The following is a 13,715-nucleotide window of genomic DNA, read 5'->3' on the forward strand; positions in this document are numbered from 1 at the left end:
TTCTGTGGGTGCCTGTTTCCTGCTCAGTCAATAAGCACTGGAAGGAAGGGTTTGTGTGCTTCGTTCTTGTGTTATGCAATCATCTGTTAAAATTGGTACTGATGCCATGCTGAAATAATTTAAGAAATGTTCATGGACTGCTTGAGCTGACCATTGATCTGCCATGAAGCAAAATATAGCTACTTTGTATTGTCCAAATTAGAATAACAGGTGTTGGGGTGGATCTTGCCTCACGTGCTTTAAGTAAATAAACCTGGCATTACAGAGTAAGTTGGTTAAAAATGCTTCATATGGAGTTGCTATATCTTCATTCTTTAGAAAAGAAAAAGGTTTGAGTGCTTTTTCATATTTTAATGAGCAGGACTTAAGCACGAGAATTTAAGAGTCTTGAGAAAAGTAATGCTGCTAATGAGTCCTCTGCAGAGCCTGAGCCTAGTGGTGTCTAAGTGGCTCTGAAAACTGCTGGTTTAACTGTGCAAATACTGGGAATAGGAAGTGTTTGCATCACATTTAATTTGACATCTTGCTGTGTTGAAGTGGTTTTGGGCTGCTGTTGGCTGGATCAGAAAACAGCTGTAACAGTTAACTCTGTTAAACACCTCTCTAAAATAAAGGCATGCATATGAATGAAAATCCATCTTATTTGCAGTATGTGATAAAGCTTTGCAGGCATGACAGAATTTTAGCATTCAGAAATTAATTATTGGATGTTTACCTGAAAAGAGCAGAAAATAGAGCAAGGCAGATAACATTTTCTATAATCTTTACAAATGGAAGAATTTAACTGCAATTTATTTAGACCTCTGTGTGTCTCTGTTCTTCCAGTACACTCACAGCTTGAACAGTGTTTTAAAACATTTTATAGGCTTGATGACAGCAATTCAGTGACATAGCCAGGTAGGACTGCTGCCAGATAGACTTTGGGGGTGTTAAGTTGAAACAGAAAAATCAGTGCTTTCTTGGTGTGCAGATATTTTTAGTTCCCAGGTGTGTTTATATCTGGTTAGGAAATTAATAAGGAAAAAAAGCCAGCAAACCTAAACTTGGCCTTGAGAGTTCTCAAGCAATGGTACCTCCATTTATGATAGTGAGTTTGTTCTTATTCAGGGGAAGAAAAAGATTGACCCCCTGAGCTGAGAGTTTGCTCAGAACTATGAGGTGTCACTTTGCTGCTTCTTTTTACAGTAGAAGTGATGGCTTAAGCCTGTCAGAGAAACTCCTTTCCAAAATCCAGCCTTGTTGCATTGACAGCAGCCTGAAAAGTGCTCTTCAGCCCAGTTCCTGGCTCCAGCATTTCTGGAGTTGTACACTTTGCTTTATCTGGATCAGCTGATTTAATTCAGAAATACAGAAGGCCAGGCTTTTTATTTGAGTTGCCAACAAGGTTACAAAGAAAAAAATACAGAATGAAATTCTAGACTGCATTTAGCATTAGGGTTGTTAACTGTTTTTGTATCAGTCTTATTGAATCAGTTATATTCCTGTTGAATACTCTTCTGACAAGTTCTTTTTCATTGCTTCTTTAATCAGATCCTCCCTTTCCAGATTGTATTATTTATGTTCAGTATTCCTTTCTTTCAGTTTTCATGTAAAATGTCATTAAAATAAGCTCTCTGCCTGAATTGGGTTACATCTGTAGTGGTTAATACATCTCCGATATGGGGAAGAGTAAATGACATGCTCTCAGCATACATGAGAGAATGGTGTCAGAGTACTTCATCCAAACTATCTTCTCACCTGAGTTTTTTGCTGCTTTAACAACTCCTCTGCTGGACAGGCTTCATTCTTTCTTACTCTAACTTAAGGCACTGCTTGCACCTGAAAAAAGTGTGGAATACTATGTTTTGTATGTAATCTGTTTCGTTTGTTTCCTATGGGCTTTGTTGTTTTTTTTTTTTTCCCTCTCGTATTTCAAATTTTGTTTTTGGGGTTAAGTTACAACTGTAAGCTGTAGAACTTTGCAGTATTACTTCAAAAACATCTATGTTTATTTTTATCTGGATTATTTTTAATTTAGTCATTTTTTACTTTGTTGAAAGCAATTGTGACGACCTTAAGGAAGAAAAATGCTTAAGTGGTTATTTTTGTGATTAGGAAACCAACCTAGTTTGAGTGCTTTTGGGGTTTTTTCCCCACTTAAGTATATCTGAAGTGAGAAGAGAGAACAAATATACAACTAGCCTCAAGAGAGGCTTCCTAGTAATGTTGGCAAAATATCCTAATGTATTTGTGAGTCCTCACGTTGGAGGAACTTTGGGAATAAATGGCCTATGATTCCTGAACAGCAGGAAGATTCTAAGCTATTTCTAAAATTCCTTGGCCTGAAGAGAAAAGAAACTGCTTCTATTTCTTCCAAAATTATGCAGTCTAGTGATATCAGAATTGCAGTAAACATGCATGGAAAAAAAATCTGCAACTCTCACACTTGAGCAGTCATTTCTTGCATTATTACCTTTTATTGTTTTATATTCTTTAAGCATGGATGGGAATTCATTGCATGTGTCCAAGCACATCCTCAAATAACCTCCTGCATGGACTTGGAACATAAATGTGAGGGCAGGAAGGAAGGGCTCCAGCTGCCTGCCCCAGGTCATCATGCTGCTCTGGAAGGTAGGACACTGGCAGTTCTCTGTGCTCAGATATGTATTCTGTAATTTGGGAAGTGAGTAAAAATATCTTTCGTAGTGAATTTGACCTGTTAAACGCCAGTTAGACCTCAGTGGTCTAGATCTGTTGCTATTTTTTCTCTCTCCTCTCTTCTTGTCTTTTAAACAAAACATGCTTATGAGTAGAAATTGTTCTTGTGGGTGTTATGTTTATGATAAATGTGCTTAAATGAATTTTCTTGTGCATTAACGCCAGTGTTGCACATGGGCAGCATTTAAACCAGCTCTAAAGTTTCAAATGTGCTGATGCTGTATGCTTCAAATAAAGAATTAAGTGGTTCGTGTAAATCCAGTAGATGAACTTTTATTTTTGCAATCTCCTCAGTAAAGCAAAATCTGGAATATTGCTGCTGCTTTATCCAAGTAAGAACTGTTTTTAAGACATCTACTACTAGTCAGAGATAAAGTTGAATGGAAATAGAGATTTGTGCAGGAAAGTTTGATTTCCACCCCCCACCCTTCCCCAAAGAGGGACTGGAAAAAATGATCATGTTGCAACTGTTTAGGGCTTGCTTAGGTATTGGTTACTAGATAGTGTGTTACATTCCACGGTTGCTAGTTCTGATCTGTAATGTTACTAAAGGAAATGGTGGGGTATTTCTCAAAATCTTCATCATAACAGATCTTGGACTCAGTGGACTTGGACTCTCACTGGACCAACTGCTGGTGGGTGGGAAAGGCTGTGCAAGCTGACCTCCTCCATGGAATACTTTGTAGTTCATTGGCACAGGTGAATAACTGGTGCTTTGGGTTACTTTATGACAGTGTCTCCTCTGTGCCTTCTCTGTCCATTGTTCCAGAGGTGGTTGTCTATTGTTTAAGGCCTCGCTTCACTATTCATTGCATAGGTGAAATGTCTAATAATGTGAATAAGAAAACAACTTTAATTTCATTTCTTCTTAAAAAAGGGAACAATATGTGGAAGAAAGGCAAGATGGATGCAGGGGCTTGAGAAATACATATGATAGTGCATCCTGGGATGGTTTATACAATGTGGAGAAGGGATATGAAGAAGCAAGCTTGTAAACCCTTGTAAGCTGGAGAAGGTGCTGCCTTTGCAGAGCAGGCCACAGTTCCAAAAGATCTCTGCAGGTTTCGTCAGTGGAATGGTGACTCACCATTACATCATTTTCCCATCTTTTTTTCTTTTATCTAGTATCATCCCAGCAAGATGACAACTACCATGAAATTGTAGCTATTCACAGAGGCAGCAAGAATCCTCACAGCTGCAGTTTTATGTTGTGGGTGTTCAGTCTCAGAATTGAAGTGGCTGAGGTTTCTTGGGAAGGTTGGTCTGCTCTGTGCTGTAGGGAAGGCATTGGCCCCAGCTGTGTTTCTTGGATATGGTTATGTTTTTCTCTGGACTGTGGCACATGGACAGATTTCTTTTCTCCATGAATTTTATAGGAAGATTTTTTTGTCTTTTGAGATAATAAAATGCAAACAGAAGTAGAGTTTTATTAGCTATCTTAATCTAAACATTGAAGTTAGCTAGCTACTGTTCTCTTCTTGTGGTTACTATATTCAACAGTATTTGCCACAATTTTCCTTTGTATGTTTTTATGCTGGAAAATATTCAACCTCAAATACAAGATGAGACTGTGACCCTTGGAAGCTTGTTGCTTATATAGTTATGTCTGAAATAACTGTGCAGTTATATCTGTATTGATGATGATGATGCAGTAAAACTGGCTGACTTGCCCATTTTGCAGATGGTACAGACCCTTCCATTTTACAGAGGTAAAATGGAGTGGGCATCTTGTCTTCTACAGTCTCCTAAAATACCTTCTCAACAGCATTGGGGGAAAGCTTCTGTCTTAAACTAAAATATTTTTTTCAAAGGTTTTGTCTTCCTTAGTCATATAGAAGCAGATTTAAAATCTGCCTAGACAGAGATTACAGATTTCTGTTTTGTTGTTCAGCCTTTCCTTGCTTGGTGGTAACACAACTACAAGTTTTTAGACCAAATAAAATTGTTCTTGATACAAACCTTCTTGTCTGTACTGTTTGACCATCGAAAATGGCAGAATCTTGCTTAAAACTAAATTTAAGATCATTTGAGACATTATGTTTAAACTTCTTCTTAAGGTCAAATTTGCCATGACAGCAGCAGTTAATGGAAAAACTTGAAAGAAATCCTTGGAAAACTCTTGAAATCTTATTGATGTTACTGCTTCAGATTTCACTCCAGTGCTTGCTTGGATGGAAGTCAGTCTTTGGCTTTTCTACTAAACTATAATGATGTTTATTGATTTATTGATGGTCCCAGTGGTGGTGGTGTTTGAGAATTGTACATCTGCTACTACTAAATGCCTGTGGCTTTTAAATTGATATCAAGTTCTATATTTTTAGGTGAAAAAAATGGCTTCTACATTCACTCTTACAACTAAGAAGTAGGCTTGTCTCTATGAACCTCTGTTTTCTTAGGTGTTTGAGGTATTTTGTGAGCTTGTGGTTACTCTGAGGTTTCTGAATGACATAATTGAAACTGATCGGTGTCTCATTAATTTTCCTCTCTGTTGTCTTGCAAAGATGTGAATGACCAAGGTCCTTGTGCTCATTTTCTCCTCAGAGGCCAAACCTTCAGCTTTTGCTTTGCTGGTGCTTGTGGGAATCTGTATTTTTCTGGGCTCAGATGTTTTGTGGTCACAGATGAATTTCTGTCTACTATAGTTTCCTTTTGAAATGAACTTCGGATGCTAGTGGCTGATCCTGTAATTGACTTAAACTGGATGTTAATCCACATTATGGAAGATGCTTTACTTGTGCATATGTGGTTCTTGTGGTGTGTTATAGGTTGTCTTAGTAAAGCATCGGGGGCAAATGCAGAAAGTTCTGAGGGCTTGGAGGGAGACTGCTGTCTCTTCTCCCTTTGTAGCTGCCTAAAATGTACAAGATGTGGCTTTTCTTGTCTTTGGAGTAGTGATAATTCCATAAATCAAGCTAAGGCTTAGGTTTTGCAGTGAGGTTTTATGTCTCTGCCTGCTGGAGAGTTTTTGCCAAGTGGAAAGTTTTTGCCTTCCCCCTTATGCCCTCTTACTATATAAAACTATGGGTGTATCTTGGGTCTCTGAATTTCTGTGAGAACCTAAGAAAAGACAAATTTGCTTGGATAATTCGTTCTAGTGGACAAAGGCCCTGTTCAATGATCAGTGGCTGTTGTCTCAGGCACTGTAAGGTGAAACTTGTCCAGAGTCCTGGATGCAGGCTGTCAGAATTAATGTGACACAGGTGTTGTTAAACCTGTTTCCACTTTGTACATAGGGTACATCTTCTGTTACTGCTCTTCCATAGTGTCAGAAATGGAAGTAAATATAATACAGGTAAATAAGACACTTCAGGGTTCTTTCAGTAGAACTCCTTTAGTATCTGCCATAAAAAAACTGTAATTCATTAGTGGGGAAAGGAAAATGATTGTTTCGTTGCCTATGCTGTATTCCTCTGACAAGTCTTTTTTCACTTAAAGCAGGCAGATCAACAAGCTGGGAAGATGGTGGCTGGGGAGCCTGGGATGAAGCAGAATTGCAAGAACCTGTAAGTTCATATGTATATTGCTAACTTCCCTATTATGGAAGACTTTTCCACTAATTTGTGTGTGTGGTGTTTTGTTTTTTTCCTCCTCTGTAACTGTCACCTGGGCAAGAGAGGTCTTGACCTCTGTTTTAAATGTGACTGCTTGCTTGTCCCTTGCTCCTGTAATTTTTTTCTAAATATAGCTTGGATGTTACCTATTGTGATAATTGCTCATATTCTTGTGTTCTGTAGTGTTTTTCTCACTGGAGTATACCCACATCTTTCTGTGCTGCTGCAGCTGAGGGCATCTTTTTTGTCCTATAGCTAGCCAGAAATAGGGCATGGCAGTGAAGGTATAATTAACGCAAATTAATATAAATTTAAAAATCCTGAATCATGAATTACTGGCATAGACATCCTCCTAAGGATCACTAATGCTCCTTTTATGTTGTGATATGTGGATGGTGTTACAGGAGAGTTTAAACTACCTGTGTGGGATGGAACAGCACAGTTGCTCTTTAAAGGGGGAGAAGCATTCCTCTGCACAACTCCTTCAACTAAGAGTAGCAGGGCTGGTCTGTTAATTGTTTGTAAGGCTGAACCTTCCAGCTACCAGCTGACTTGATGAGATGTCAGTGAAGCTGCTTGTAGAAATCCTTTGCACCTGAATGAATCATCTCAACAGAATTAGTTTATTAATTCCCTTTAAGAGCTCTGAGGAGTCCAGACATCACCTAGGTAACAAACCCCTTATCTGCTGTCTTTTTCTCAGTGTGCAGGAAGGGTGCCCAAGTTGTTGGGCAGTATCCTTGTGACTATACAGCAGAGAAACAGATTTTTCAGCTGAGGTGACAGACAAATTGAAATGAGCATGGTGTCTCCCAGAGATGAGTCACTGACACTGTCACGAATGACAAGGGTATAAAACCTTTAAAATAGGATGAGTACTCAGCTCCACTGTAATTGCCATGAAATGAGTGTATTTTTCAGGCCATGTCTTTTTTAGATGTGCTGTAATGTTTATAATTTCCAGAATGAGGGGAACAAATACTTGATTTTCTACTTTTGTTGTAATTTGATAGAACCAGCAGGCATTTCTAAATTGAAATAGTTCAGTTTTTCACTCTTTGCTTTAAAATGTCACACTCTTCTGCCAGGTGGTTCACACCCTTCTCGCATCCTCTACTTACTGGTTTTCCTCTAAAGTTACCAGTGATTCCAGGCCAAACTCTTCAGAAAGGGTTTGCTGTCATACACAGCAAAGGGGTTGTTCTGTGTGGGAGCATATAAATACAGGAGTCTGTGTGTCTAAACACACAGCAAAATGAGTGCGTGAGTCCAGCACAGAGTTGAGAATTATTAGTAAAATATTCCCTTGTTAAAGCTTTGATTTGCATTAGAGTTGGTGAAAAATTCATTGTTTCTTGGAATTATTTGTGCCCTGGACAAGTACCTATTTCATGGAACATAGCAATTTCTGAGAAGGCATTGAAAAAAAAGTTCTGTTTTTTTTTATAAGGTGTCCTTTTATGGATCTGATTAGTTATTTTGTAGGCATGATGATGTCTTTTCTTAAATACAGATTTTAATCATTCTGCCTTTCCCCTTTAAGTAGTTTGTTTTGAAAAGTTCAGTGCTTTTCCTGTTTTTAACCTTAGCTTATTTTTGTAGCGAATATAAGATGACCACGTTTTATGTCTTTATATTTCAAGTTTTGTTTGTGTTTACAGATAATTTTAAAATTTTCTGTCTGAAATACTGTTGTAATTCCTTTTTCTTTAGACAAGAGTTTAATTTCTGTTTCTTTTTCCTCAGTCTGAAAATCATGACATTAAAAATTAATACAAGGCTTTTCTTTGGCTTTTGCTTATGTGTTTTTGCACGATACATTTATCTCTGTCATGAGTAGTTAAAATTGTCATGAGTATCTCAGCCAACTTCATTGCCTTTTTGTAAAGTCTTGAAAAATGCCAGTAAATAGGGAAAAATTGTTGCTATAGAATTTGGCATCCATCAATAAACAAAAATCACATGAAAATAGGTTCTCTTACACAAATTAAGAGACGGTGTGGACAACGGTAGTTAACAGAACGTTCGTAGTGTGCTAATGTAGACTTTATCACGGATATACTAGGTATTTTTATGTGCACAGTGGCCATTTCTATGGTACAAGCTTATGAAAGGAAATAAATACAATAGCTGATTAAGAGTATGATATGCAAATTCTTCCTACAAATTGGTGTTTATTTTTCTGCTGGGAGTAAATGTGCATGTTTTCAAGCGGATGCAACTTTAATAGAATAAATAGAATGAATCAGAAAATGATCGCACTGAAGGTGTTGGGTTTTTTATTTGTGCATAGCTGCTTTGAGATATGAGAGGATGAAGTAATACTTGGCAGAGCTAAGAGGAAGTAGGGTTGGATATGGAAGTGGAAATGGAGTCTGTGGGCAAGGGAAAGTGTGTTGCTGCGATTGGGTAAGAGGATGGATCTAACTAACCAGGAGTATCAACTCTCAGACTTTGCAGCAGTTCACTGAAAGGCTGTTACTTCCTGACTTTGAACTGTGATTAGCAAGAGCTACTTTGTGCTGCAATAAAATATTTGGCTTGTTGCCCCAAGCAAAAAAAGATGTAATTGTTTTGCTTTTATACATGAGGATGGTATCTAAGTTTTCACTTACCCATCTTAATACCCTTAAAACTTGGCACCATTTTGTTTGGAATTGTTTCATTGTGAAGATACTTTGTGGAAAGGTACCTGATACCTGTTGCCATGTGAATACCAGCTTAGTTGCCTTCTTGATGTGTGCATGTATTTACTTAATGCTGGTCAATGTATGAGCTTGGATAAATTGTTCATTTTGAGTATGGATTGCAATGAGAATAACTACAGAGATTCTCTGCACTCTCTAATCAATGATTTTAAAACTTTAAGTCTCATTCTCCTAGTGTGTCTTTGAAAGGAGATGATTTTGAGTAGAGCTAGTGATGAGTACTTCTTTGTTTTCTGTTTTGTAAACACACAATTAGTGCAAGGCTGATGCATTTCTCAGGGCTTTTCATGCAAGTTGGAGCTGAAGTGATATGGTCAGTAATAAAAAGTCCATTCAGCACTGGTATGGAGGGCAAGCCAGATTGTTCTCATCAGTCTTGCAAGTTCTGCTGTGCCTAAAAATTCTTGCATACATTGACTAAAGCTTTACCTGCAGGAAGAAGAGGAATCTAATTCCAAGAACCAGAGGAATTACTGGCTTCAGGACTGTGTGTTGTCCTTGTCACCAACCAATGACCTGATGGTAATAGCTAATGAACAGAAAGCTGTCTTTTTAGTGCGTAAGTATCCATTCCGCGCAGTGTTTATGCCAGGACACTTTATAGTAACCAGAACAAGGTTTGTTTGCCCCACTCCCTCTGTTTATCCCCCAAGTCATAATTCATATGTGTTATAACTACCCAATAGTTTTAAAATGCTCAGAGATACCGACATTATTTTTTCTCAGTAAGAAAAAACCAAAACTTTTGTATTGGTTTTAGCCATTAAGAAATGCTTGACCTTAGTTTCCTTTTCTCTTAAAAAATTACCTGAGCCAGTATCACTTGGGGAAAGGAGTATTAATGTGAATTTTTCTTGAAGTTTCCACCTTTGATAGAAAATTCTTGAACAGTGGGTGAATACCATCTTGAACATTGGGTGGCTTTATATTTTACTCTAAAGTAGGGCTCTGGGAACTTTTAAAGGTATCCCTGTTTCCTGAATTGAACCTTTTAAAATTCGATGGATTACTGTACAAATGTTTTTAAACAAAACTAGGTATTTCAGAATTTTAGTACTGTGTTGTTCCATGTAAATTTCTAAGAAAGCGTATGAGTTCTTAAGAAAAGTCCCTAAGAATGTCTTTTTATTTTTATGATCTTCAAGGTTTGTAATTGGCACTTAATCTAAGTGTGGTAGGATGTATTGCACTGAAGAGAAGAATGAGAAATAGAACTAAATTTGTGAGATGCAAAACATTAGAGTTTTTAGATGGTGTCTTTATTCTTCATGGCAGCTAAATGGAAGCACAGTGACAAGGGAAAGGAGGAAATGCAATATGCTGTTGGCTGGAGTGGCTCTCTGAATGTTGAAGAAGGGTAGGTGTTGAAATGCAGCTGTGATTAAGATGTTATTTTCATGTTTAGCAATTAGTAACATGGGCTTTTTACTTGTACTCTTTTTCCTTTCATCTGAGTGCATTCGTGGTCTTATGTGTATCACTGTTGGAAACAGAGTAACGTAAGTGATGAGAAACAGTACCTGCAAAGCTCACTCCTGTACATTGTGTGGTGTCACAGGACAAGTTCTTAGAAATTAAGAGAAGGCTTCTCTGCAAATCACTGTATTTGTGTGTAATTTAGACATGGTTTTTATCTTGTTCTAGAAGGGAAAAAAATCAGTACTCATTTGAAAAATCTACTTTTATAGTAGAGATGAAATTTTCTTAAGGAATGTTGCAATTGGAATCGTATGGAGTTGTTCTAGAAATGCTTCTCTTCATATTCAAAACCTCAAACAAGTATAAAGTCATCTATCTCTCTCATCAAAATATGGTTTTGGGCTCTAAGTCACTTAGGGACTTAGAAAATTTGCTTTGGTCATACATTTGGTATTTTTACAGTATTTTTGCTTCATCTGTCCTCAAATAACCAGGCAGATGCTTTTTTGTGTCTCCCATATGGAATAAGATTTTGCACTCTGCTGTTACATTTGCAGCCTTGAGTTGCTGTCTGCCTTTGAACATGCTCCCTATTGCCTTCAACCTTCTGCTTGCTGCAGGAGGTGTTGACTTCATCAGCTTCTCTCCAATCTGTAAAAATCATAATTCTTTTTTAAAAATGCTGCTGCCATGCATTTGAAATGACCCTGACATCTTTTATTAAAAAAAAAAAAAAAAAAGAGAAATTCTGTTTGAGGGTTTTTTTCTTGCTACTGTTACAGCCCTGTGGGACACTGTCATATGAAACAGGTAGCTCTCTTTAGATAGGTGCACTTATATTCTATACAAATTGATTTATTATTCTGTGGAGGTGTAAATATGTTACTGTCAGATTGTCAAAAGACTTAACTTTTTTTGGTTTTTTTTTTTTTTTGGTTTTTTTTGGTTTTTTTTGGTTTTTTTCTTTTCCCAAAGTTGCCTTCAACTGAGAATGTTCTGTGGTGGCTAAGCTTTGCTATTGGAAGATGAGATGTCACAGAGATATTTAATATTGCTTTGAGGATGTAATGAAATTGCAGTTCATCTCAAGCTTGCATTTAGAAAGCTTTCCTTCTCCAATTGTCTACCTTGCTTATTTAGTCACTCTTTGGGAAATGGGGGTGACCTGAAATGTAAATAATAAACAGTACTGCTGGCATTTATGCTTTAAGTGCTGTTTGGGATGTCATCTTGAATTATATGCTGGCTTGTAAAACCTTTGTACCGCTTCTGTTTCCCCGGACAGTGTAAAACTTTGTGTCATGGTAACAGTTAAATAACTTTTGATTTGAGATATTGAAGCCTGCTCATCTGCTTGCCTTCTGCATACTTTGCCTGTCACTGAGCATGCTCAGTTATTGCATTAACTGGGAAGACCATATTCAAATGCTGTCAAATTATAAGTCACTGAATAGCAGTGGATATAAAATCTACCTAATTGCATATTTCAAAAATTTATTTTGATATGTATGGTTCAGTTGGCTCTTTTTTTTTTTTTTTAAAGTGGTTGTTCATGGCATATCATTATAGATCAGAAAAAAATTTTACCTTTAGGTACATGAAATTTAACTTGAATCTGCTGAACAGTACTGACAGAATAATCAGCCTGTGATTTATGAAAGACAGCATTAACAAGGTACTAAAAGCACTGATGCAGTCTGTTTGGGCACTCTTGAACTTGTAATTGAAAATGTCTTTAAAATGAAGGGATTTTTGTTGATTCTTACTGTGAATTTGATATATGGTGGGCTGCATTAATAAATGACTAAAACTTTCAAAGTGCTGACATGGCAAGATCTCTTGTGTGGAGTAAAATTTCACAGCTAGGGAAAAGCATTAATTTTCTGTTTCTGTTTCTAGTGAATGTGTGAGCAGCGTATTGTGTATTCCATTGGCGAGTCAGAAGAGGTAAGGATGGATATGCATCTCTAGTCTCCTTACATGACACTTTGCTGTGTCTCTAGCTTAGAGTGGGATTTGATTTTCACTTGAGTGTATCTTTGTGAAACAGGAGCTCCACAGGCCGCCCTGACTGGACGTGTATCGTGGTTGGCTTCACCTCTGGCTACGTTCGGTTTTACACCGAGGTGCGTTTCTGAGCAGGGCAGGACAAGGGTGCTCTTGTCATAAACATCTGTGTGGTTTAAATTTGGTCTCTGCAGACTGTGCTTTTTGCCTTCCCTAAGAAAAGGGACAGACATGTTCATGCTTCTTGTCCTTTCTCTTCTAGAGTGGAGTACTGCTTCTTGCGCAGCTTTTGAATGAAGATCCTGTCCTCCAGCTAAAGTGCAGAACCTATGAGATTCCCAGGCATCCTGGTGTCACAGAACAGGTTTTGTCAGATTATTTCAAAAGCGAAGTGCCAGTGTTATGGGGTATGGAAGGGAGTCTTCTCTGTGAATCCTCTGTGTCCTTTACCAGTTTTTGTTGGGATGGACAATTCTTTAGAACAAGAGACTCTTGATTTCTTGTTTTAGATGTATTCATGCCTGTATAGTTTGAGGATTCAGAATGTCTTTTTATTTTTTGGAGTATTAGCTCTATAGATTTGTTCTATTTTTCTCTGTTTGCAAAGGAATACTTCATTCATTTTCTGTTTATTCATTTGTGTGCAAAAAATATGATAATGCATCGATGAAGGAAGAAAATGTAACTTGACAGGTGCCAAAAGGTATTCATACTCATTCATAAGAACTTATTTTAATTATTTCACAGAGGAGATAGCTGGAAATTAAAAGAATGTTTATGAGGCTCAGAACCTGCATGTCATTATGAGTATTTCCTGCAGAGAAGGATCTGCAGAACTCAGACTATTCAGGAAAGAAGGCAGCTTTCCTTCCTTTTGGCTGAGGTGGCAAGCTTTATGCGAAAAACCAACAAAATCACAGAAATTTCCACGTTTTCTTTGTACCAATACTCATGTGATCTAGCATGACATTTTTGGGATCAGTTTTGAAATGCAGGAGCATTAAGGAATTTGAGTCTTGAATTTGTATCACCAGATTAGCATTTATGTGCCCAAGTGGTAATTTAGGCAGGCACTAATCCAGTTTCAGTATTTGGCTTCCTAAAACCGTGGTATTTGCATTCTAGATGAACCTGTTTTTCTGTGTCCTTCAAAAGCTGCTGTAACTTATGTATTTTCTTCCTAAGCCATAAGATACATTAAGCAAACAAGTTATTAAAAGAAGATAAAAATATAAAACTGTGTGGCTAAAATAATTTTTGGGACAGTTTAATACTGAATTTCTGTAGTTCTGCCTTAGTCTGTTGGCTGTGGCTTTTTAATATGTTAACTCTC

General features: G+C 37.4%; 1 protein-coding gene across 4 annotated transcripts in view; it reads left to right on the forward strand.

Moving 5' to 3' along the window:
- The window catches only part of RAB3GAP2 (RAB3 GTPase activating non-catalytic protein subunit 2), a 43,932-nt gene that overhangs the window by 4,149 nt on the left and 26,068 nt on the right, over positions 1-13,715 (forward strand). For 2 of the 4 annotated variants that reach the window (XM_082302356.1, XM_082302358.1), the window contains exons 2-7: positions 6,133-6,200; positions 9,392-9,515; positions 10,232-10,313; positions 12,275-12,322; positions 12,426-12,501; positions 12,645-12,746. In XM_082302356.1, the coding sequence (XP_082158482.1) occupies positions 6,133-6,200; positions 9,392-9,515; positions 10,232-10,313; positions 12,275-12,322; positions 12,426-12,501; positions 12,645-12,746 (500 nt within the window). Of the gene's footprint in view, positions 1-6,132; positions 6,201-9,391; positions 9,516-10,231; positions 10,314-12,274; positions 12,323-12,425; positions 12,502-12,644; positions 12,790-13,715 lie in introns of those variants that run through there. The other 2 variants (XM_082302357.1, XM_082302359.1) reach the window with 2 other exon arrangements.

Source organism: Coloeus monedula (assembly GCF_965178545.1).
Source record: "Coloeus monedula genome assembly, chromosome: 2".
Lineage (NCBI taxonomy): Eukaryota > Metazoa > Chordata > Aves > Passeriformes > Corvidae > Coloeus > Coloeus monedula.